The 25,845-nt window shown below is 42.8% G+C and overlaps 2 protein-coding genes across 4 annotated transcripts; one reads left to right on the top strand and one right to left on the bottom strand.

Moving 5' to 3' along the window:
• Positions 1 to 3,847: 3,847 nt before the first annotated feature.
• LOC109746956 (uncharacterized) lies at positions 3,848 to 8,728 on the top strand. Its single transcript, XM_020306050.4, has 4 exons — positions 3,848 to 4,064; positions 4,362 to 6,078; positions 6,647 to 7,731; positions 7,818 to 8,728. The coding sequence occupies exons 1-4, from the start codon at positions 3,925 to 3,927 to the stop codon at positions 8,707 to 8,709; spliced, it is 3,834 nt and encodes a 1,277-aa protein (XP_020161639.1). The 5' UTR covers positions 3,848 to 3,924; the 3' UTR covers positions 8,710 to 8,728.
• Positions 8,729 to 9,489: 761 nt separating this feature from the next.
• LOC109746957 (MADS-box transcription factor 47) lies at positions 9,490 to 25,106 on the bottom strand. Of its 3 annotated transcripts, none has more exons than XM_045227995.2 (9): positions 24,851 to 25,106; positions 24,496 to 24,730; positions 18,483 to 18,564; positions 18,352 to 18,410; positions 10,406 to 10,505; positions 10,285 to 10,326; positions 10,122 to 10,163; positions 9,885 to 10,027; positions 9,490 to 9,794 (listed from the first exon to the last, which is right to left on the bottom strand). In XM_045227995.2, exons 2-9 carry the CDS (start codon positions 24,681 to 24,683, stop codon positions 9,770 to 9,772), a joined length of 681 nt encoding a protein of 226 aa, XP_045083930.1. In that variant the 5' UTR covers positions 24,684 to 24,730; positions 24,851 to 25,106; the 3' UTR covers positions 9,490 to 9,769. The 3 variants fall into 3 exon arrangements, with proteins under 3 accessions (XP_045083930.1, XP_073353124.1, XP_073353125.1); XM_073497023.1 differs by having other exon boundaries at positions 24,496 to 24,727; positions 24,851 to 24,995; XM_073497024.1 differs by having other exon boundaries at positions 24,496 to 24,759; positions 24,851 to 24,928.
• Between the last annotated feature and the right edge of the window lie 739 nt (positions 25,107 to 25,845).

A 25,845-nucleotide genomic window follows, 5' to 3' on the forward strand; every position in this document is an offset into this window, starting at 1 on the left:
TAGCAAGTAACAAAAGTGAGCACAAACGGTATTGCAATGCTTGAAAATGAGGCCTAGGGTTCATACTTTCACTAGTGCAATCTCTCGACAATGCTAACATAATTGGATCATATAACCATCCCTCAACGTGCGATGAAGAATCACTCCAAAGTTCCTATCTAGCGGAGAACATAATAAGAAATTGTTTGTAGGGTACAAAACCACCTCAAAGTTATCCTTTCCAATCGATCTATCGAGCTATCCCTATAAGTGTCACAAACAGCCCTAGAGTTCGTACTAAAATAACACCAAATGATACATATCAACCAACTCTAATGTCACCTAAATACTCCAATGTGACCACGAGTATCCGTAAGTTGATTATACTATATGCATCAAACAATTTTAGATTCATAATACTCAATCTAACACAAAGAACCTCAAAGAGTGCCCCAAGATTTCTACAGAAGAAACAAGGATGGAAACGTGCATCAACCCCTATGCATAGATTACCCCAATGTCACCCCGAGAATTCGCGAGTTGAGTGCAAAAACATATATTAAGTGAATCAATATGATACCCCATTGTCACCATGGGTATTCATTGCAAGACATACATGAAGTGTTCTCAAATCCATAAAAGTATTCAATCCGATAACAACAAAATCTCAAAGGGAAAACTCAATTCGTCACAACAAGATAGAGAGGGAGAAACACCATATGATCCAACTATATTAACAAAGCTCGCGATACATCAAGATCGTGCCAAATCAAGAACATGAGAGAGAGAGAGAGATCAAACACATAGCTACTGGTATAGCCCCTCAGCCCCGAGGGTGGACTACTCCCTCCTCATCATGGTGGCCGCCGGGATGATGAAGATGGCCTCCGATGATGATTTCCCACTCCGGGAGAGTGCCAAAACAGGGTCCATATTAGTTTTTCGTGGCTACAGAGGGTTGCGGCGGCGGAACTTCTGATTTATGGTTATTTCTGGGGGTTTCTGAATATATAGGATTTTTTGGCGTCGGTCTCACGCTAGGGGGGGGCTCGAAGGGCCCACTGGGCACCTGGGCGCGCCAGAGGGGGGTGGCGCCCCCTCCGGCGTGCCCTGGTGGGTAGTGGCCACCTCCAGCCCCTGCTGGTCCTCCCACGAAGCTTCTGGTGCCCCTTTTGTTCCAAAAAAACGTCAAAAAGTTTCGCTGCATTTGGAAAACTTTTATTTCTGCACAAAAAACAACAACACGGTAGTTCTGCTGAAAACAACGTCAGTCCGGGTTAGTTCCATTCAAATCATACCAAAACCATATAGAATTGTTGTAAACATGGCATGAATACTTCATAAATTATAGATACGTTGGAGACGTATCAATGTGCAGTGAAAATGAAAGGGGACAAATGAATCATGTTAACTTCAGTTACTCATGAGAAGAATGAGCCGAAGTTGCGGTAAATAAGCAACACAAGCTAGCATGAAATGAGGAGAGGCGAGAATGAGAGAAGATGCTAGGAGTTGTCAAATAAGTAAGTTCATTTTATTTGTCAAGAAAGCACGCTGCAAAATAAGCTAAGTTTTTTAACGAGAATGCATGCTAGGCGAGCTATTTGTTGGGTCAAACTCGAGGCTTCGGCCTGTTCCCCTGTCGATGAGGGTCGATCCCTCGCAAACGCAAGTTATTTTTTTACTTCACACGAATGCATAAGTCATCTACCGGTTCAACCAAATGCCATTTTTCCCAGTTTGCGCAAAACTGGCCTATTCGGCTGGTCTCTCTAGTCTGTTGGCGGGACAATCCATAGATATCATGTATGTCGCCTATTCCCTTTTTTGTCCCACATCGTTCAATCCGTCTTTTAAAACTATGGTGAGGTACAACTGGTGGCGTAGAGAGAACGCGTACTCATAAGCTAGCATATTAAATGCTCAATAGATATCCGGCTTGGATGTGGTGATCTCCTAACATTACATAATACTTTTTGTTAAGTATACATGTATGATTTGTTGCTTGAGTTGGGATTTGCAGCCCACATATATTCATGGACTAAATAGTCATCTGAACTTCAAAATTTTCAACATTCTTTTTCCAAACAAGAGGACCAACCATCACCTTCAATCCCCTAAGTGACTTACCAGGATTATCATCCACCAAATGTGCAAAAGAAGCGAAAGGGGGATAGCTAGGCACTCAATCCTCATCAAGAGGTAGAAACCGAAGTGAATAATCAATAAACACCAAAAGTAGGCAGGTAATATGGACAGAGGAGGTGAAACGGCTAGGTGACTATGAGTTGTAAACAATGGGTTGACATAAATGAGAACGTCACGACATGGGCATACCAAAATGCCAGTGCATTGAACGCTTAGAGCATGTTATCTTGATTTGGTCGTCGAAAGTTTCTTACTTACATAATAGTTTCCGTTTTGTTAAATAGAATTGTTTGAAAACATTTATTTGTTGTTGATGATGTTGTTGTTTGAACTAGATTTGTACATAGCACACAAATATTGAAAGGGCTAAAATTTTAGAAAAGGTCTAAATAGCCATCTGAATTTCAAAAACCACAAAATGTGTTTTCCCTTCCCCTTTTGGGGAAACATGAATGTGTTTTTTTTCACCGGACCAACCAACACCTATCCCCATTTTTATTCTGCCCCCACTTCAATCGGCTCCTATTTTTCTCTAGGTTTGCGTAGAACTGTCATGCGCTATCGGTTCTCTCGGTCCTGTTTGCGGGGTGGTCCATAGAACTATCTCACTGACGTCCAATCTGGCTTTTAAAACTATGGGTGAGGCACAACTGGTGGCGTAGAGAAGACGCGTAGTCCTAACCTAGTATATTAAATGCTCAATACATGATAGGATGTGGTGATCTCCTAACATTACATGATAGTTTTTGTTGAGCATAAAATATTTGATTTGTTGCTTGAGTTGGGATTTGCAGCCCACATATACTGAAGGACTAAATAGTCATTTGAACTTTGAAATTTACAACATTCTTTTTTCCAAACAAGAGAACCAATCATCACCTTATGCATTTCTTTGTCTCCAAATTTATTTCCTCCTCTCCCCCTCTCATCTCCTCAGCCATTCCCTTCCTTTTTACCCATCTTCTTTGCACCCCCCCCCAAATCCATGGTTACAAAGTGAACCTTCGCCCACCACATGCACTATTTGCCATGATCAGTTATAGCTTCGATTACATTGACTTTCATCTTATCTAAGCCTCCACGCAATGTCTCCTCTCGTATGGATTCATTTTATAATGCAACATTGTGATGTAAAAAGAGACTTATCCGAATTATTGTCCAACAAATGTGCAAAAGTATCAAAAATGGGATATGTATGTAATCAATTCCTCATCAAGCGGTAGAAACCGAAGTGAATAATAATCAATAAACAACACAAGTAGGCGAGAAATACGGACAAAGGAGGTGAAACGGCTAGGTGGGTATGAGCTGTAAACAGCGGGGCTGACACCAACGAGAACGTCGCGACGCAGGCATACGCAATCGCCAGTGCATTGAACGCTTAGAGCATCTTATCTTATCTTGATTGACCACCGAAAGTTCCTTATTTACAAAATAGTTTTCCTTTTTTGTTAAAAAGAACTGTTTGAAAACATTTATATTTGTTGTTGTTGTTTGGACTAGATTCGTAGCACACAAACACTGAAAGGGCTAAAAGTTTCAAAAAAATATGCATTGAAAGGGCTAGATAGTCATGTGAACTTCAATCAAAAACCACAAAATGGGGTTTCCCCTTCCTTTTGGGGGGTGGGACGTGAATGTGTTTTCTTCACCGGGACCAACCAACCCCTCCCTCCAATTTTATTTTGTTTCCCTCCCACTTCTTTTTATTTCCTGTCCACCTCCGTCCCTGTCCATCTCCCCCCTCCCTCCCCTCCTTTTTATTTCCTTTTTCTTTTCATTTTCCCGTCGATTCCTATGGTCACCACAACACTAAAGTCTCGCCCGCCGCATGCCCTCTCCGCCATGACCACCCGCCGCCGCCGCCGTCGCTGCTCTTCGCCAGCGGCTCCATCCATTCCCCTCGCGCCCCTGCGCTCCGCTTCCTCCCCTGCTCGGTGAGTTCCCCGTTAACTCCGCTGCTCCGCCCTCCTTGCTTTCTTGCCTCCAGCCATCTTGAAGCGACCAAGAAACTGCTGTTCGCCTCTCGCTGGCCGGCGCTCTCGAGTTCTAGAGTGATCCATGCTTATGCTGCCGAAGATACCAAGTTTTTTGGGGGGTTCACGTGACTATTTTCTTGGGGTTTCTGTTTGGGGGATGCTTTGGTGTTCGGTAGCGCTCTGCCTTTTTGACGAACAACCGCGGCCAGCCGGCGAGTTCTTGACCTCTTTTGTGGTGTTTTCGGCTTCTTGCAGGGCTTCCTTGGCTGCTCTGTGCTGCGTGTTCTTGGCCTTCGCGCTGTCCGTCTCGGCGGCGGCGGCGGCGGAGGCGGATTCCGCGGAGGAGAGCCATGAGGACGGTGGCTGCCTCGGCTTCCGGGATGTGTGCGCCGACGGGGGTTCCTTCTGCTTCTCGTCCTCGGGGGTTCAGACGCTGCTCGCCAGCGATGACGTCATCAAGGAGCCTGATTTGGGGGTTTCAAGGGACTGGGGGCCATCCCGGTCAATGTGCTTCCCGATGTCCGGGGGAGGCATGGTAACTTGCTCCTCTGCCGATGCGATCGTCGCAGGGGCGCGCGATGCGTTGGGGAGAGAGGGCAAGGATGTTGCTAGGTATGATGCGGGGTCGTGCCAGGCGCCGCTTGTGCCTGACAATTGGATGCAGGCATCGCATGGGGTGCCACTGGAACTGGATGGCGCGACCACAGATGTCAGCCCAAATGCCCTCTACAGTTCTTCCTCCATGAATGTGGAGATAAGTCCACCAGTGTTGGATTGGGGCAGGAGTAACCTGTATGCAGCCTCTGTGGCCTCCCTGACTGTGGTGAATTTGAACAATGACAGTGCCTTGCGTGTCTATGAGCCATTCAGCACTGATCCACAGTTCTATGTGTATGGATATGAGGATCTGGTTCTGCAGCCCGGCGAAAATGCGTCGGTCACCTTCATGTTCCTGCCAAAGTTGCTGGGCTCTTCGTCAGCACATTTGGTTTTGCAGACCAATTTTGGTGGATTCATCATACAAGCTAAGGGCATGGCTGTCGGGTCGCCGTACCAGATACTTCCATTGACCAGGATGGATGTTGTAATAGGTGGACACCTGGAGAAGAATTTGTCCATATACAACCCTTTTGATGATTCTCTCTATGTCGAGGAAGTGGCCGTTTGGATGTCTGCTTCTGAAAGCACAAAACAATCTTCTCATGTAGTTTGTCAGTTAGGCCCTTTGGATGAGGCAGTGGAGTTAACTTCTTTGAGCAGCAACTGGCATACAGCAAGCAGTACTGAATTTGGATGGCCAGTGATCCATATTAGGCCTAGTGAGCAATGGGAGGTGCTTCCTTCAGAAAGCAGCACTGTGATAGAGTTGAAATTGCAACCTATTTCAGAAGGCAAGGTGTTTGGTGCTATCTACATGAAACTGCGCAATCACACAACTGATAAAGTGGACATTGTTGTTATACCTATTGAACTAGAGGTACACACGCGCACCTACTATGATTCCACAAACTTGGTTTCTGTCACGTTTGAGCGAATATCATCTTGTGCTGGAAATGGGTCAATATATTCCCTTTCTTTACGGAATGATGCAACAGAGTTACTGAAGGTTGTGAGTGTAACTGGGGATAACAGGGATGGCCCGATGATCTTTCAGTTGAAGTACTTGAATGGCTTGATACTCTTCCCTGACACCGTAACAGATATAGCTTTGATAAGATATACTGCTTCAGTTCCAAAGGGTATTTCATTTGACAACTGCAATATAGTGGTCGAAACAAACAGTTCCCTTGGTAGTTCAATTGTGATACCCTGCCAAGATATAATGCGCGCACCTATTTCTTATACAACCAACGCTGTTGTTGCTGAATCTGATGAGCCATTTGCTGAATCACATTCTGAAGAGACCTCTGCTAACTCAAGGACAGGATCTTTGGGCAGCATCATAGAAACAGAAGGCCCACATAACATGAAGGTAATATAAAACCTTGTGCTGTTTCAGTTGGTCTTACATGTTGTTCTCCTAGCTGGACTAGGACCTGTTTTGAAGCATTCAATGCTTACAACATAATCTATGCTATGAACCCAGTAATGAATAATGATATCACTCTGTCATGCGTTACCCTGTTCATCAATTTCATCAGCCCAGCATATCATTTCTCTTTAAACCGGTAAAGTTAATCTCATGCAGGCTGTAAATTCATATTGGTATGTTAACCTTACTGCTTTAATGTTTTCTGTAACACATGCCATTATTGCATTAAAGAAAGTTTGTAAGGCCCTTATTGTGGTTGTCATTAGTCTTAACCATCTGTTTGGAAGAGTAAGCGGGGGAATAGAGAAAAGCAGGCACATTATGCAGTCTTGCTCTCGTTATATATTTTACGATAGTTGCGTATTGATCTAGTATTCGACTGTCATAGATATCAATAGTTGGTAACTCTTTGCAAACTGCTAAATTGTATCAAGTATTTTCCACCTGTATGCATTTAAATATTTTTGCTTTGTAATATTCTCATACAATTTTGTAATATAATTTGCAGCCAACAATCAGGGGAGCAATCAGAGCTGATGACATGGTACTTAGGAATTGGAGATCTCACGGAACAATAACTGGGATCTCTGTTCTCACAAATCATGAGCTGCTGTTTCCTGTCGTGCAAATTGGATCACAGTTTTCTGAATGGATAACCGTCCATAACCCAAGCCAGCAACATGTGACCATGCAGCTGGTACTGAACTCTGAGGAAATCATTGGCCAGTGCAGAACTGTAAACGACGAATGTGAACATACTTTCTCAAGCAGATCTCCAGAAATTGACTCGACAGAGACTAGATTTGGTTTCTCATTAGGTAGCAAAGCAATTACTGAGACCTATCTTGGTCCTTTGAGAAGCGCTGTACTTGGTCCCATTGTTTTCCGTCCTTCAAATCGGTGCATGTGGTCAAGCATGGCTTTGATTAGAAACAATCTGTCAGGCTTGGAATGGTTACCTCTTCGAGCACCTGGTGGCTGGCAATCTATTGCCCTTTTAGAGGGGCCTGAGGCTGTTTGGAAGCTAGAATTTAACCTTGGGTCTAATCTTGACGACAACTCAACACTGTCCAAATCCGAGATCCCCAGTCCTTCGTGCAGTCAGCAGTTGTCCAAGGAGATACATGTTAAAAATAGTGGTGACCTTCCTCTTCGAGTCACAAAGGTAAAAGTTTCTGGAGTTGATTGTGGTTTGGATGGATTTACGGTGAACAACTGCAAGGGATTTAGCTTAGCGCCAAGTGAATCAATAAGAATGCTCATTTCTTTTAAAGCTGACTTCTCTTCAGTTAAGGTTCAGCGAGATCTTGAGCTAGCTATGACTACTGGCATCTTCGTAATCCCTATGACTGCAAATATTCCTGTCTGTATGCTTAAGCAGTGCAAAAGGTCTTACTTCAGATCAATCCATTGGAAAGCATTGATACTCTTTTTCGGAACCGTCCTCTTGTTTGTTGTGGTCATTGTTCGTGGTGCCCCGTATTCTTTGTCAGCGAACTCTCAAGACTACTATGTCAAGATTGCTGACAGGAAAGATGCCATCAGTAAGACTGTTAAGCCCTCTTTTCCTCAGGGTAGCAACAAAACTTCCAGGTAAAAAAATTGATCAATATCGTTGTTTTATCATATTTCTCCAATATCAGTTGATTTATGTTTGACTAATTATGCATTGCTGACAGGCCGATAAGGGAACACAGAAAAGCTGAAGAAGCTCCTCCTGAGAAATGCCCTCCTAGTACTCTTGATAGCCCCCGAAAGAAAGATGCCAAGAGCAATCCAGATAAACAACAGAATGCAACTTCAGCTATATCTGTGTCCCCAGCTAATCCTGTGGAAGACAAGGTATCGACGGAAGTTACAGAAACTAGCGGGAACCTTACTATCAGAGTTGCTCGAGAAAAAGGGAGGCGAAGGAAGCGAAAAGTTGGCGGTGCAGGACTGGCAGCAAAATTTGAGGTTTCTAGCAGCCACAGCGGGAATTCAACACCATCTTCACCGTTGTCACCGAGTTTAACCCCTAAACAAGGCTGGTCCTTTTCTGGAGCATCATCTGAACCGAAGCACAGAAACAAACTCGAGAGTAGACTTGATGTCGAAGCAAGGGCACCATTAACTGGGAATAACAAAGTGAAGAATGGCTGGTCCCAAACTTCCAAGGAGCAGCCACCTGCACCTCGGGCGACATCTGTAAACCCATTGGCTTCATCCACTGCACTGACCACAGCATGGCGCTCACCATTGTTGGCTGCATCTTCCCCAATTGCTCCGCATGCTCGTGCTCCTGGCTCCAACCTGATGAAAGATAAGGCTGTGAAGAGAGATGAGGGTGTCACTGCACTGAAGAAAGAGTTCACTTATGACATATGGGGTGATCATTTCTCTGGACATCTGCTGGGGAAAGCAAGGGAGGTCGCACCAGGCAAGGTGTTTACTGCTTCTGAAGGGTCCTCCTACAGTTTCTTTGCAAGAGAGCCTCAGGCCCTCGTGATGAAGCAGCCATCTGCGCCACCTGACTCTCGTGGCCGTAGATCGCTGCCGTCTGATGTAGCTTCTGGTTATGCAATAAATTAAGAAGTTGAAAGTTGAACCATTTGGACTCTTGCGTCTCTCCTCTGCATCTTGCATTCCTGGGCTCTGCCTTTCTACTAACTGCACTAACTGTACTACAATTCCTGGGCTTTAGAGGCTTAATTAATCTAATTAGGGCAATATAAAATCGAGAGCAGACCAAAAAATGATCCATTTCTCACCACAAACAATGTTTTTTAATTGTAAGCTAATGAAAATTAATCTGACAGAAAATCTACAACCCCTAAACTTTTTAAAGTTCAGCTGCCCAATCTTCTTTTACTATGTTGGTCTGGGAAATATTATGCAAAGATCTAGCTGCAGTTTTGCTTGGTCTCAAATGCAAGTCAGAGAATCAGGAACCATTCCAGTGCTACTGAACAAACTTGATCTGCCACTCTAACATTCTGATCGAAAGCTAATAAAGCTAGTTGATGTCTGATCTAAAGTTGAAGATACTAAAGCTGATATCTCACTTTACTGCCATCGAAAAGACATTAGGTACTGGACATATATGCCTTTCTAAAGCAGGAGAGGTGACTGATGCCAACTAATCCTGTTTAACAAGTGCAAAGGACATATATTTTTTCTTGCAATCTCCACTTCTAATCCTGTTCTATTTGTTCCCACTACTCAGTAGCAGGGAGGTTCTTCCTCCCAGAAAGGATGACGGACAGGTTGCTTCTTGGAGATTCTAAAAACAAAGTTTGCTTCTTCAAGAACATCATAACAAACTTTTTTCTTCTTATGTTGAAATCAATATGCCACTGTGCCAGTGGTTGATTTACTTGCAGGGGTTGAAGCAACTCAGAGTTCTGATGGACACTCAGGGGTCTACTAAAACCTTACAGCACAGGACAAGGACGGGAAAAACCAGTAGCAGGTAATATCAAAAGAACCTGTTCTCTTATTGTGCCACACTATACTATATAACAGAAGCCAGCCTTCTTTTAGATTACACACATCATCCAGCGCACTCAAACTGTTTATTCGATGCAGCGCGCGGTCCGATTCAGGAGCTTGTTGTGACCAAGCAACTTTGCTTCAGATAATTTCCAGCCAATCACTTTGAGTTGAAGAGTGGTAATCTGCAGCACACACAGTCACATTATGAATGCAATTTTCTTTCAGATTGGACTTGGCTTATGGTACAGATGGTGCTTGTGGCAAGAACTCACCCGAGCCTGAGAGACGTATCGGAGCTGTCCTCGGTGTCGAGGGGAGGGCGCGGATACGACGTGTTCGTGACGGACTCAGACGACTGTCCTTCCTCGTACACCACCGGTGAATCAGCGGCGACCTGCATCTCCATCTTGGACGCCTGCAGTTTCAGACCGTCGCCCTATCACAAACGGAATCCGCAGAAATGGAGACAACATGCAGGAGAGGGGGGAATAATATTTGCAGGGACTCACTTGCTCCTTTAGCCTTGCGTTTTCCTCTATCAGTTGCACCCTCTGTTCAACAACACGAGCGGCATGTTAGCGAAACAAACATCGAAAACCAGAGAGTTTGAGCTACAATTTCTCTGAAGTTCCCCACACGAATATTCGGGTTCTGGAGGCACAAAGCTCTTACCTTATTTTCTAGCTCGCTGATCTGGTCCATGATCTTTTGGCTCTGCAATACGGAAATCATCGTCAGAAAACCAAGAACATCGCTACATAGGTTGATATTGTCATGCACCCGGCGCACGTACCTTGGTTTTCAGAACGGAGCCGAGCCCGGACTCGAGGCTCTTCTCTAGGGCCTGAAGCTGCTGGACGTTCAGGCTCTGGAGCTCCTCTCCTCTCATCTGCCTGCAGGAATGAGGTGGCACATGTCAAACGACTACAAAAGCTGAACTAGTTGAGGATGCAAGGGCATGTACAATGGTGGCATATGGACGCATATGCCTCATGACAAAAAGTAATTTGAAGCATATGTGTTGATTTTTTCTCCCCAATGCAAGCTACTACTAGTGGACCTCATTAAAGAATAGAAAGTGACTCTCACTACACATGCATCCCTCTTCCCCATTTCAACTTTTTCAACTTTATGCACCGGACCACACTTTTTGTCTCTAAGCACCCGCCTCCTGAAGAATATCCCGCTTCCCCATCCGAACCTATTTTTTCTGTTATCCGATCCTACATGGCATGTGAGGCATCACCCCGGGGCTATGCATTGGCCATGCCCTAAGTCTTCACGTAAAGTTTTTTAGTGAATTATATAATTTATATTGGAGTAAAAACCCATCAAAGGACACTCATATTGGACCATATGTTATTCTAAGATTCCTATTCCTCCCTCGTGGCTACTTGCACGATGACCACTAGTCATATTTTGAAATTCAATAGAAGTTGAAAATTTTTAAATCTTCATTTTGGAAGTCATATTTTGAAAGGTCAAATTGAATGTTTCCAAAATTTGGAAATCTTGGAAGTTCGGTCCACATTATTTTGGAAGTTTACACATATATTTCTTAAATTTGCCAAAAAAAGGAAGCTTTCCCATAAGGGAAGTGTGGATTAGGCGCGACTTTCCAAAATCGGGAAGTTTGTCATGTCCGCTTTTTCCTGCATAGGGTTGCTAAACTTTGGATTGCCGATTTACGACCACCAAGATGGTTTAAGTGACAACTACGCTTTTCCTTCTTTGCGTAACATGGCGTACGGTTGACTGCTTTGACCAAGTCTTGTCATGTCGATGCAAAGCATAAATACCAGGAAACAAGATTCACGGTTCCGCCATCTCCATCCATTAGGGCGGAGAAGGCAAGGGGAATCAAGACTCACTGACGGGGGTTGAGGGGTTTTGTGTCTGTGTGTGTGAGGGGGGGGGGGCATTGTATCACTATACAACTCTTGTACATCACGAGGGAGTGGTGGAACAATCGGTTGGTAGTCGCCAAGAGGAAGAGGGTCACCTGCCCATCACCATCCCGATGCACAATGTCCATGGACTACCCCGAGCCAACACAATTGCTTGTGATGTCACTGAGACATAAACATTGACTTGGCAAGGTCACATGTAGCATCATCATCGATGGATGTCGCAATGACGCCAACAACGAGAGATGGAGGACAATGACATACAAGAGGTAGGTATCCTCTTCATTGCGGATGAATTAGGAGGGAGGGGGTTGCGGTAGGTGGAGAGGTTGGTGGTGCTATTTTGGGGAGGAGTTGGCACTTCGGCAATACGGTTATATTCTCACTCTTGTTCCTTCCATCTTGTTGTGTTCCAATGCCATGTTAGCATGCCCAAACCCCGATCAAAGTGCTCAACCTTATGCCACATTGGGCAAATTGGTTTGGCTGTATTTGAGTGGCTTCATTTTGAAAATTGACTTCTAGATGGTCTACGAAAATTGAAATGGACTTTCTGCATAGACCCTAACAATGAAGGACTTGTCCAAAAAATTGTGTGCATGGGTGAATAACTTTGTGTGTGGAGGTAGTGTAGCCATATAAGTCATGGTGATACTGGTCAGTACTTCAGACAAAAGGCTATTTGATAGGGGGATCGCCTATCCCAAATGTTATGTAAGATCATGGCATGGACCTTGAAAAGCATGCATGGCAGATGGTCAAGGTGCCACCACTAGTGGAAGGTGGACTTCTCATCTTATAATACATTGATGGCACAATTCTCTTTATGGAACATACTCTTCAAGAATAAAAAATCCCAAGCTTGTATTTTGTGCTTTCGAGCAAACTTTCGGTTGTTAAATTCAATTTCCATAATAGTTGGTTGTTCTGCTTCGGGGAAGCCCAAGATTGCACATCTTAGTACACCGAACTTTTCAGACACGAGCGAGTTCAGTTTCCCATCAAGTATTTGGGAATCCTGATTCATTACCAGAAATTCTCGAATACAGACTTGAGACATGTGGAGGAATGATTTTTAACTCGACTCAATGGTTGGAAAAAAAGCTTTTATCATCCGGGGGACGGCTCACCATTAGCAACATGGTACTTTACATGATGCCATTCTTACAAATTCTAAAAGGGGTGTAGCATATATTGGACTATTTTCGGTCGGGTTTTCCTTGCAGAGTGATGATGAGAAAAAAAGATATTTCTTGGACAAAGATTGTGGTGGTTTAGGAATCCAAGATCTTGAAGCAAAAAATCAATGTTTCTCAGTAAATGGCTCTTCAAGGTTCTTACGAGGATGGTGCATGGCAAGATCTTTTGAGGAAAAAATACCATTCTGAGACCAGTATCCAACGTAGGTGCAATTTGTGCATACAAATGTGACATAATTGAATAAGTTTTGAATTCCTTATGTCCTAACATAGCTTTTAGGAGGGACTTGCTTGGCCCTAGACTTTGTGACGTGGAATACACATCTGGGTAGATGGTGGATCTCTAATTTCACAAGGCCACACCGAGTTCTACTATAATTTGCACCAAAGTAGACAGTACCACTACTATGAAAAACAAGCATTAGAAGTGGGCTCTACAAGCAGCTATGCACCTTAGTTACAAAGCAGTTGTAACAATCAAGAAGTGGTGGTTATTTCTGTGGTCGAGGCAGTTGAAAATTTTGAACCACCTCCAGTAAGTGTCGGAGGCGGTTGAAATTTGAAACCGCTTGTAGCTGGTAGGAACTCAAGGCGGTTTCATAGGTAGAACCGCCTGCGGGATTTCAACACCTATGTATTCAACTCCGCTCTGTTCCTCAGCCCATAGCCTCACAACGCAGGATGTTAGATCCGACACCGCCAAGCCTCTCAGTCACCGACGTGTGGCCATGGTGTGTCGCCGTGCCTCGTGCCTCCACCTTGCCCTGAAGGAACAAGGTTAGGGCATCTCAAGTATCCTCCATTTTTTTTCTCATTTGCAAACGAGACGGTGAGGGGCTACAAACATTCGGAAGCGGAGGGGTCTAAGGGCACGGGAAGAAACCAACCACATTGGGTTCCAGGGGAGTCTGTGCAATCGGCGCATAGTTCGGTTTTATGGGCATGCAACACTTCAGTTTCCCACTCCTCCCATAACCCGTGCATTTCCCTCTATTCTCCTCTCGTTTTCTACTCCTCACATATTCTTCTCTCTTTCTTTCTCTCTGTCATCCGTGTTGATAGCCGTTCACGAGAGCGTTTCTGAGGTAGGATTCTTTGATATTTGATTGATCTTATCCTTGTGCATTCCTATAAGCGGGAATCAATTTCTCCATGTGAATTCTGTTCATTTCCTTATTGCTTTTGTTTTTCATTTGAAGTAAATGTGTCCATCAGAGACTGATACTCTACAACCTAGTTCATCCCTCACCGTCTCTTATCGTCACGATGAAAGAAGGTTCGTGTTGCCTATAGATTATAGGCATCAGTTCTTGCAGACCATTTCTGTAATAGCATATCTCTAAACCCTTCTTGCGGATCCTAACCAATTGTTTCTTCCTGAGCTGTTGGTATTGAATCCACTTTCTTTTGTATCATGGTAGTGAGCACTAGCCTTTTGGAAAGAAGGGAGGAGCAACATTTCAACTATGTGAGGATGGACTCTAGACCCACTCGTTCTGATTCCTGGACTTGAGACGAAGTCGAGTCGTTGGGAAAGAAGAAAGATTGCCGGTATCACTACCTTTGCTCGAGGTCTGTGATTCACATTCCAGAAGCATGAATCCTAGCAAGACTCTTGGTGACACTGAAATGACTAAGGTAATTTTGTTCACATCTTCTGTGCTAGTTTGTACTCTATAGGGCCTTTTTGATTCAATGGGAAAGTAGAGAAAAATCATAGTATTAGGAAATTTTCCTATGGCGACACAATTCACCCGTTTGATTCAAAGGAAAAGACCACATGAAAATTAGATGATTTTTTCCTCAGGATTGAGTTTTTCTCTCTCGAATAAACGTGTTTTCTTTCATGAGATTACTTGTCAATTTTACTTCAAGGTGAAAGACTTCAAATTAACTATTTCTTAAAGTTAAAGTCCATGTACCTTCTTCTATAATAGCTTTTCTTGGTATTTACAACTATTTGATGCTCTTATATGAGTAAATAGTGCAAAACACCTGCTCTTAGATAATGCCCCAAAATTACCGTTGATGTGTTGATGTGGGCATTTATCGATTTTAAACTGCAACTTATTTGCTTTTTTAGTTGGAAGATTGTCCTCATATCGTTATAACTTATGCCAGCTTCAGCTAGATGTGCAATATGATATAATCGACAATGTTTCCATATTGAAGGCCAGGAACACCATTTTTTCACCCGCATGTGTTGTTGCCTATGCTCTCCATCAACTTTTAGGTCATTTGGACTTCAGGGTTGCTAATCATTATATCAAAGATGTTGTCATAGTTGGTAAAAAAGATATCATTCTCAAATTCAAGAGCGCATTATCTGTTTTCCATGTTCAAGGCCCCAACTTGAATCAAGGCACCCTCGCCCAAAAGCCAAGAATTATGATGGCAACCAAGGTTTCAAAGCTCAGGTCCTGTGTTTCAGAGCGTATGGCCTAACGCCGACTGAGATCATGCCTCCTCCTTCTAACAAAGAAGGTGATGATTCTGCCGCTGGAGGAGGTGCTGCAGCCGCTGGAGATGGTGAAGGTCTTGGAGACGGTGGTGTCATTGTTGCCGCTTGAACCCTAGGACTATGTTTAAGTGTTGGAATTTGTGTGATGTTTAAGACTATGCTTAACTTCCTTTGTGTCTTATGGAACTTGTTTCATGTTTTAAGTGGTACTATATGCGCACTCATGTGATGTTTTATGGAATAGTATGCTAAGTGTTAAATAGTAATTCTATTTGAACTCAGTACCAAGGCTGGGGTACAAAATCAAACGAAATAGACATCCCTGAAGATAAAAAGGGAGGCAGGTCTTAAGGGGAAACCGCCTCCATGGCTGAGAGCATTAGAAGCAGTTAATCATTGGAAACCGCTCATGGTACTCCATGTATTAGCGACATAGGCTTAGAGGCGGTACAAGGAACTGCAGGAAGCCAATGTAACAAAACCGCCTCCAAAGCCCGTTTCTGTAGTGGTGTTCTCAACCAACTAAATGTACCGGCTCTGGTCCATTGTGAATTTGTGATGCACCAGTCAATAGTAAAGAACGTGGAACTTAATGTTCCTCTATAATTTAAACTATTTCTTTGGTACCTTCACAAAGGAATGACTTTAACGCAACCTCAAGAAACACAACTGTCAAAGAAGTAGGCAATGTTATTTCTATCACCAAGATGAAAGAATAAAACACCTTCACTTTCAATGCCACATTGCACGAGTAGACATGCTAAATTGGAAAATCTTCTTTCTAAACATCGAACTGGCAGTCGAAGCTAGAAGGGTATGATGGTACTCTGCTTTGTACTAGGGAAGAAGAAATGACTTAAGACCACAACTCACTGATCTTATTTTCTGTGCCTCGGAAAGGTGGAGAGAGAGAGAGATCGTATATAGATTCCATGTCCATCTACAATTTTGAACAAGATTTGTAAGGGGACCCAATTGAAGAAAGGCTAATTATTCTTCTTGGATGTATGTCATTCAGGTGGCGCCTAAATTGTATCCATCTCGCAAGATCACATTTTTTGTAATGTCTATGCGCTACTGGAATCACGTACTTTCTCGGGTGCTCAAGACACTCGGCGAAGGCAAAAAAACTCGGCTTTTGCCGAGAATTGCTCTCGGTAAAAGGCATACAACGTACACCCCTCAGGCAAGCAGAACTTTGCCAAGAACCGTCTGTCAGACACACGGCATAAACTTTGCCGAGAACCAAAGGCAGGTTGTCGATAAAATAAAGTGACTTGACGACTTCAAGATGGAGACGGCGGTTGCCATGTGGCAGATCTTTGCCATGAGTGTTGTTAGACTATTAAGTCACGTATTGTGACATATCTCCTAATCCCCTAAATTGAGGAGAATCGTTATTATTGTGATCTTCAATTTATGGTTAGGATTGTAATATTTGTCTATATATTAACATGCAATGGAAAAGCCCAAGTGTGAGAAATCTTGCTAATCGCTTTCATGGTATCAGAGCGGAACAATCCATAAAAATACGTAAAATCGTCAAGAATGACTAAAAAATATTTGTTTCCGAAGGCACTCAAAGTAGGCGAAGTCCAAAGATCACAATGAACTAACTCCACTCTCTCGCCGCCACACACGATATTCATATTTGCTTCTCTTGCCCATACATATCCCAACAAAACGGTATAGCTGAACGCATTATTCGCACACTCAATGACATCGTGCGCTCTCTCTTATTTCAGGCTATCTTACCACCACGTTTTTTAGTCAAAGAACTCCACACCGCCACTCACATCCTAAACCGTCTTCCCACAAAAACCATCAATGCCCCCTGTCCCTACTTTGCCCTACACAACACCCATCCAAATTACTCGTTGCTTCGCATCTTCGGATGCGTTTTCTATCCTAACACCGCTTCTACTATGCCACATAAACGGTCGCCGTGTTCGAGTGCCCATGTCTTTCTCGGCTATTCCTCTAACCATAGGGGTATCGGTGCATGGATCTCACCACCCACCGCATCATCATTTCTCGTCACATTGTTTTCGATGAGATGACTTTTCCCTTTGCCCCCCGCAGCCTCCCATCGCTAACACATATGATTTCCTCAATGACGACGACACCTTGCTCGTTGCCGCCCACGTTCCCCAGGTGACAACGCCTGCACCTCCATCGCCACACGCCCCGCCCTCGCTGAACAATGATAACGATTCTCCTCAATTTTGGGGATTAGGAGATATGTCACGATATGTGACATATTAGTCTAACAAGTGTAACACTCAGCACTCGGCAAAATCCAATGAGTAGGAGGCTCCCACGTCGACATTTGTCTGACAGCCGACCGACCGCCTTATGCCAAGTTCTGCCTTTTGCCGAGAGGTGCTCTCAGAAAAGTCAGCGCGTAGGAGGCCACCACGTGTCCACCCGGAGCTGAGCTCTCGGCAAACATACCCCAGACGTCATGGAGCCGTCAAGCACAAGCGGACATGCCACATGTCACCTTATTGCCATGACCTTACTGTTTTGTTCTCGGCATATTTAACATTTGCCGAGTCTTTTCTGTTCGCCGAGCTCAGTTTAGCGGTGTCTCGGCAACAACACCTCTTTGCCGTGTTCTGCACTTTGCTGAGCAGGGCACTCGACATAGAACACCTCTGCCGAGGGCCTGCTCAGTGTATAATTTTTTTTCCAGTAGTGATGTGACATTGGGGCAAAGCTTAGCTCTTGCATCCTGGTCTACGCGACGATGATGTGGTGGTCACTTTGGCTATGTAGTAATGATATTGATGTAAGGAATTGCTCCATTCGTGGAGAGTCTACTCATGGACTGGAGCAATGTGATTTACTTATGCACTACGTGTGCATACAAAGCAGACGGCCAAGGAAACCTTTACCTAACATGGATAGCAGTATGGTTTATGGATCAATCCTCCATCACATTAGGCGGATTTTTGTCTAATCTTTCTGTCACCGTGTTGCTTCTTAGGCTGTGCACATCGTACCTATGTAGAGTCTGGAGCATGAATTATTTGCGCTTGTATTGCCTTATGCAACGTTTTGAGACAATGTAAGCTCCCTGTCTAAAATACGGTCCCAGCTTAGTGATTGTAGATATATTTTATTCAATTTATCACTAATGTTTTATGAAAGAAAAAGGGTATAAACTTACTGCAGCCAGAGGCTTGCTTCTGCAAGCTCGTCCCTTAGTCTTGCACAATTGCTGTCCTCCTACCATATAACAGAAATTAAATGAATTACATATATGCATATGTTAATCTATCTGGATGTGTTTGAGCTTACATGCAAGTCCAGCTGAGATGGCTCGTCTGCTTTCTTAAGTATCTTGGAATGAGAGTTATACCGGTCAATAATCTGGTTCATGCTTCAGTAGAGTAGAAAAAACAAATTAACCAGAGAGTAAAATGTAAAGGCTGGTTTCTGCCCAACCTTTCTTTTGTGAAGATGCTACTACCAGAAATTTAGAGAATCCACAAAAGCAAGTATAATATTCGATCTTTGATGTATTCTTAATATAGATGTTTCTAAATTTAATGTGATGGCAATATGCTGATGACAAATCTACTAGGAACATTAGTAGAATCTCTTTCTGGGTGCATATCAAACATTCTAAAACGACTTGGAAAATAAAAGAAAAACATGGAACATCAGATACAGTTTTCACAAAAAAAAAAACAGAGAACTGAAAGCGAGATCTAATTGTTCTCATTTCCTGTGGACTGTTAGAAGAGTGTTTTTTCCAAAGTAATACACAGATTTTTCAAGTGGGCCGTGAAGGAGAGAGAACATGGGTTGCACAAATAATCCATTTCAATTCGAAATTACCCATAGCTTCTGTTTATCACTTCAATACAGTCGTTCTGTTAATTTTCATGTTAGTTCAAATGTTCTGCATACAAATGTATGAAATTGTTTTGAAGTAAATAATGATAAGGCTACTAATGCCCTTGATACCGGTGGCTTGAAAGTTGAAATACTCACTAGGAGAGGTCAATGCGTTGGGCACGTGCACAACCACATGGAAACTTGGTGGCACTACGACAACAGAGTTGTAACTATCTGTGCAACGGGTATTTTGGGGATAGAGACGTTTGGTTCCTGGGTGTTCCCTATGAAAAATAAATAAATAGTAATTACTAAAAAAGTCAAAAAAATTCTGAAATTGTTTTTCAAATAAAGTTGTCCTTTTATTGTACCCATGAAAAAAAGTCGCAAAGGAAGAACCCCCAATCTGTTTGTTTTGCCCTGAAGTCAGGGGTTGGGGGAGGGGGGGATCTTTCGTGAAAATTTAAATGCTAGTGCAATAAAGTCAAGTTTATTCTAAAAAACTTTTGGACTTTTTTGGCTTTTTTTTGTTTTTTCCCTATATATACACGCAAGAACCAAAGGGCATTTCCCGGGTCTTTGGACCCTTTTTGATAGAGTGCTTTTATTAACTTAAAATGTAGAATCAAGCGGATACAAACAGATTGAGCGACACCCGGCCTTTGCATGACACTAATGCTATAGTTGAGACAGTTGGAGTAAAATGAAACCAAAAAAACATGCTACAGTATTCAATATACCGAACTCAAGGTTTAGTTCATGTCGTTTTCGTTGATGAACATTTTCTAGGATAAATTTTCTTCAGTATATTCACATAATGCTAATCACTTTATCCATTCAGCCAAGGATTTACTTTCTCTTTGCATATCCTATATATAACTAAATAGGTGATCTTATTTTCCAATACATGCAATACCGCCACATCATCATCACCATCAATTTTTATTTTTTATTCTCTTCAGCAACAAATCATCCTACCAAGGCTAGAAGGTCACACACTAGTGGAAAACAAGGCTTTGGTCACAGGGCAATATTCACATTAGTCCCGGTTCAGTCACGAACCGGGACTAATGTGAGCATTGGTCCCGGTTCGTGCGGCTAAGGCATTAGTCCCGGTTCACCTGGGCCCTTTAGTCCCGGTTGGTGCCACGAACCGGGACTAAAGAGTGCGATGCCCATTAGTACCGGTTGGTGGCACCAACCGGGACTAAAGAGTGCGATGCCCATTAGTACCGGTTGGTGGCACCAACCGGGACTAAAGGTCCCATTTTCAAACTCTACCCCCCCCCCCCCCCCCCCGTGTGGACCGCCTTTTCAGTTTTCGTAAAAACAAAAGAAAATGATGGAAATGTCAAAAAAATAAAATAAAATAAGTTTTCCATGTGATATGTGGTCTAGTTGTTGGGAAAATTTACAAATATGAATTTCGATTTTATTTGCAAAATCTCTCTGGAATTTGTAAAATGGGCATAACTTTTGCATACGAACTCGGATTAAAAACTTTTTTATATGAAAAATCATCTACTCGAAAAGTTACATCCGAATTTAACTGGGGGAACCCCGTTAAACATTTTCAAAATCCTCAAAAACCTAACAGAAAAAAAGTTACGAGGCTTTCAAGATCTAGAGGCAAAAAAATTCAAACTTACTAGTGGGAAACTTACTAGTAACAGAAAAAAAATATAGTTTCAAATTTTATATTTGGAAAAAATCTGGTCAAACTGTGGTCAAACAATGGTCAAACTAATTATTCTAGAATATTAGTGTTACTAAATAATTATTTCAGTTTTTTTGAATTTTGGTCAAATCTGGTTAAACTGTGGTCAAACAATGGTCAAACTAATTATTCAAGAAATATTAGTGTTACTAAATAATTATTGTTTTTTAAAACAATAGTTTCAAACTCAAACAGTGAAATGTGTCACTTCATGCTCAAGCTAAATTCCTGAGGGTTAATATGATTGACATCTTACTATTATTAGGAAAACAACAAGTGCAGACTTGGAAACGAGGGAGAATAGAACCCGGAAGTTAAGCGTGCTCAGGCTGGGGGAGTGGGAGGATGGGTGACCGTTCGGGAAGTTAGATGATTTGAAATGATGAGGAGTGATTAGAGATTAGAGGATAAATTGAGCAGTGATGAGGGGTGGTGATTAGAGATTAGAGATTAAAATAATTCAGAAATTTGAAAATAAAAAAAATTCAAATTTTTTTTTCAAAAAAAAATCGTAAAATTTCCACGTGGCCGCGGACTTTAGTCCCGGTTCGTGTAAGAATCGGGACTAAAGGGGGGAGGCATTAGTAACGACCCTTTAGTCCCTTACCAACCGGGCGAAAAACCCCTTTTTCTACTAGTGACAAGACACTGCAAGCCATCCTCCATTTAATGCTAGGTTTGCTACCGTTCACATATGGCGAGAATGTGAAGGACTCGTTATTATTCTGATATATTCTATTTTATTCTTGGCAAATTTATTGCTTTAAATTCTCGTAGCAACAAATGTTATCTAGTTATTAAGGTCGTTCTTTTTCTACAAAATAAAGAGTCAGCGCCTATGCGTTGCTTAAACAAACTCGTAAAAATATGTCAGCATATACTTTAAGACACATCTGATAATGACATCTTAACAAAAGTATATCTGCGTAACTTTTTAATGCCGGGTATCTTGTCCAAACTCATCTTAACAACAGAATACAAAATAGTGGAGATTGGATGTGTTCTTCATTAGATATTCGGGCGGATATAGCAAAGTGGTTTTTTGTGTGTGTCTGGGGAAAGGTGATATCTCAATTAATTCAAAACAGGAACGTTACATACAATCTACATCACTTCTCTTTATTAGATGGGCGGGGGTGTACATATAGCTAGCGAAACATCTGCTTCTGATATGCTTCTCAAATGAAACATCAAACCAAAAAAGGTCCTATGAGATGGTTAATTATTACTGCCTCTGTTCCCAAATAGAGGAAAATTTTGCAGTTTAAATTGAACCGACCAAACGATTTATATCTAGGAGCAGAGGCAGTATTAAAGTTTGGCTCTTAAATACCATTGCATCAACATTAGCCTAACGTGAAAAGATGGAAAAACTTTGGACTGATATTGGGATGAATTCCGATGCGCAATGCTGCCTTCTGAGCACAGTACGGAATCTGTTCAGGGGTCATATATTTGATTGGACCGGTCAATCTTTTAACCATTTTTGTCCAAGAGTCCTGGCCATTAATTCTACACGAATACACATGTAGCTTTAAACAAGCCATGCATGCATGCGCCCTGACAAATCATGTCATGCACAGACCAACTCGAGTCAGTGATATAGAGTACAGAACTATTACGTGTCATGAAAAGACAAGAAAGAACATACAAACACCTCATGAGCATTTATTTGTAAAATATACACACAAGAAAACCATTCACTTTCTATGTCATGCACAAGCATTTTCCCTCGAACTAACACTGATACTCCCTTTATTTTTTTCATTTTTATAAAAGGCCACAAACTCATATTACTGGTACCAATATAAAATATAATGGCCACCTTGCAAGCCAATTTTTCTTTTTATTTATTGAGATCATTAGTACTCCCTCCGTCCTAAAATAAGTGACTCAACTTTGTACAAACTTGAGTCATTTATTTTGGGACGGAGAGAATATGCCACATGCATGGAGAGAAACTGAATGGAGAAAATAGCTGACTGTCATTATAACTGCATGCATGCAAGTATTAAACATGTTGCTAGTACGAGAAAATATCATTAATTTTGTCTCGATTACTGTTGGTGGCCTTATATAGATGCAAAATGTATATTTCATGACGGCCTTGTATAAATAAACAGAGAGTATTATTCTTCCTGAAAAAAGAAAACAATTTTTTATTCCAGTAAGTTGGAAAGATTGCAACTTTTGCATGAATAAATTTTGCTGAAACGCCATATTTGTTTCCAACATGTTCATCATGCCGCAGCACATCTCTGACCAGTCATAGGTCATAACTACTCTTACTTACCATATGCGCGCATCTGTGAGCAGTCATGACTAATAATGATTTTGCAGAAAGGTCAGACTAATAGTTTGCTATACGCATTTTGCTTCTATTCATTTTATGCATGGGATTAATTTACAACACAACTTACCATTTTATTCCTTCATGCTATACAAGTATGCATAGTTAAGGAGACGTGCATTAGTTAACAGTATTTCCCATATACTCCATTTAAACTTACCAATTTGATCTTGTCACAAACGCATGTTTCCAACCTCTTCCACAATAAAATTTGTTTAGCATTTGTAGGCCCAAAATTACATATCATAATCATCAAACTGCTCTACCTTGTCAAACGTTGTTTTAGTTCAGCATTTGTAATATCATAAATTACATATCCTAGCTCTTATTGTTCCCTTTTACTACATAAATTATTGTTGAATAGTTGTGACTGGAACAAGGCCAGCGATCTTCAGTTACAAACGTATACTTATATGTTCCTGTCAATTCAAATAAAAAAGTCCGCTTAGTTTGGACATAATAGTTAAACTACAAATTGATCTTTTACAAAAATGGTATTGGGTGTTTTGAAAGGGCATCTTTAAGTTTCCTTCAAAAATATTATTTTATTTATTTTGTTAGATACTGTACTATGTTTCCAAATGACAGCTTTTAAAACTGTGAAAGAGTCGTACATGCTAATAAGCTGTATAGTACATGTGGCCCGAGTTTGGAGTAGTTCTGATCCAGGAAAGATATGAAGTGGACATTAAATCTTTTTTTATTTGAACATATATTAATCCTAGAACAACAGCAAGCATAACGAAAAAAAAGGTAGAAAAAGAGACTTGCTGGTCCAAATACAATGCATAATAAAAAGTTGAGCATGAACAAACATTGCGTTTTTAAAAGGGGAGAAGACACATAGTTAATTTTACTGGTTAGATACACCACCAAAAGAAAATCCTCCCTCTCTTTGTGATCTCTCCCGCATGTCATAATAGAAGAACAGTGGCGATCGAAACTTATATATTATAAACACCAAATCAAAGCAAATATTTTATTAAGCATTAGAGAATCTAACATGCTTTGACTGTTTTGACTCTACGAGTCATTGTTATAGGCACTGAGAAAAAGAGTCGAACATGCGAGAAGAACCTCGAAATAAGTATATGTTGTACCAAAACACCCGTGTTCTAACTAATTTGTAACACGAAAATCGAATGAATAGTAGCCCAGCACATCAAATATCAATCCGTGGACAAAAACTGTTATAGGTAGTAAAAACCGATCTCAAAAAGTCAAGAATCAAAACTTGGGACAAATGATTCCTCAAAAGAAAAGGAAGAAAATCTCAGGACTAATAAATGTATGTAATCGGTTAAGACACCAGATAAAACAAGAAGCGAGTCAGATTGAAAGTGCATACAAAAGTAGGTGATCGAGGAGAGATCAATTGATAGCTATGCATAGAGATGATGTACCTGGAGCTGGCGAACTGGAAGAGCTTGCCGGTGGCGGAGAAGACGGCGAGGCCGACCTCGGCGTCGCAGAGGATGGAGAGCTCCTCGGCCTTCTTGAAGAGGCCCCGCCGGCGCTTGGAGAAGGTGACCTGCCTCGCCGCCAGATTCTCGATCCTCCGTATCGCAATCCTCTCCCTCTTCCCCGCCATCCTCCCCTCCCCCCCTTGTTCCCCTCCTCCCCTCCCCACAGTCGCTGCTGCAGCAACAGTAAGAACCGAGGTAGGACTGAGGAAGAAGAAGCTAGCCAGCTACGTAGAGGGAAACCCTAGCTAGCCGAGCTGAAGGCGAGAGAAACTCGGGAGGCGGAGAAGCTTACAGGTGTTGCAATAGATCTGCGGCGGGCGGCGTCGGTCGGGGGGTGGGAGGAGCTCCCTTTTTCCTCTTTGCGCAAAGGACTACGGGCGGGGGCGAGCAACTTGGCTACTACTTATGGAAGAAATGCAGAGACGGAGCACCCCCGTACAGGAGCCGGGAGTAGTACTCTAGGAGTACTAGGACTAGGAGCGCAGCTGAGCTGATCTGAGCTAGCTAGCTGTCACTGGCGGCCGTGGTAGGGCAGGGCTGCACCGCGCACAGCCGTAGGGGGAGCAGTGGCTACTTTTCCGTGGCAAGGCTCGTGGGGGTGTCACAGGAATGGAGCCAGGTGTCTGCCACGAGCTGGTCAGGAAGTGACCCGCCCCCACCCCACACGCCATTGGTCCGCGGGTCACGTCGTCAGGTCAGGTCCTCCCTCCCTCCCTCCTCGATCCTCGCCTTTGCTCGCTCCTCTGCTTCCCCGGCAGCGCCCTCGCCATGAATGAAAGGCCATTCTACGGAACCAGCTCCTCTGACGTGCTGGAGCGAAGGCATGGAAGCTACAGTGCTCCCTTGTGTAAAATCATTGAGGCAAGTCAGAGAGCTAAGCAGACACTGTAGCTAAAATAATGCATCTTGTTACTGTAGAAAAATTACTGTATATAAACGCAGGTTAGATCCCTGTTCATGCGCAGGCAGCGAAGTAAAGTCAGGGGACTGTAGGTCTCCCTGCCTTTCCTTGGCACGTTAGAGGATCTGGCTCCCCATTCTACTGTTCTTTCCGACTCCGAGCATGATGATCCTTATCCTTCCGGCGGCTTCGCTTGCTTGCTATTTTAACCCTCGGCCGGGGATACTGTTTTTGGGGTGTCTTGCTGGGTGGGGAGGGAGGGAACAGGAGTGTGGGACGGTCCGGCGGGCGGACGGGTGGTGCCAACAACTGTTGGAGAGGACGACGATAGGCTGGAGTGGGAGTGTGGTGCCTGCAAACGGTACAACGTACCTGCGCCTACCACC

This window comes from Aegilops tauschii, chromosome 4, assembly GCF_002575655.3.
Source record: "Aegilops tauschii subsp. strangulata cultivar AL8/78 chromosome 4, Aet v6.0, whole genome shotgun sequence".
NCBI classification, from domain to species: domain Eukaryota; kingdom Viridiplantae; phylum Streptophyta; class Magnoliopsida; order Poales; family Poaceae; genus Aegilops; species Aegilops tauschii.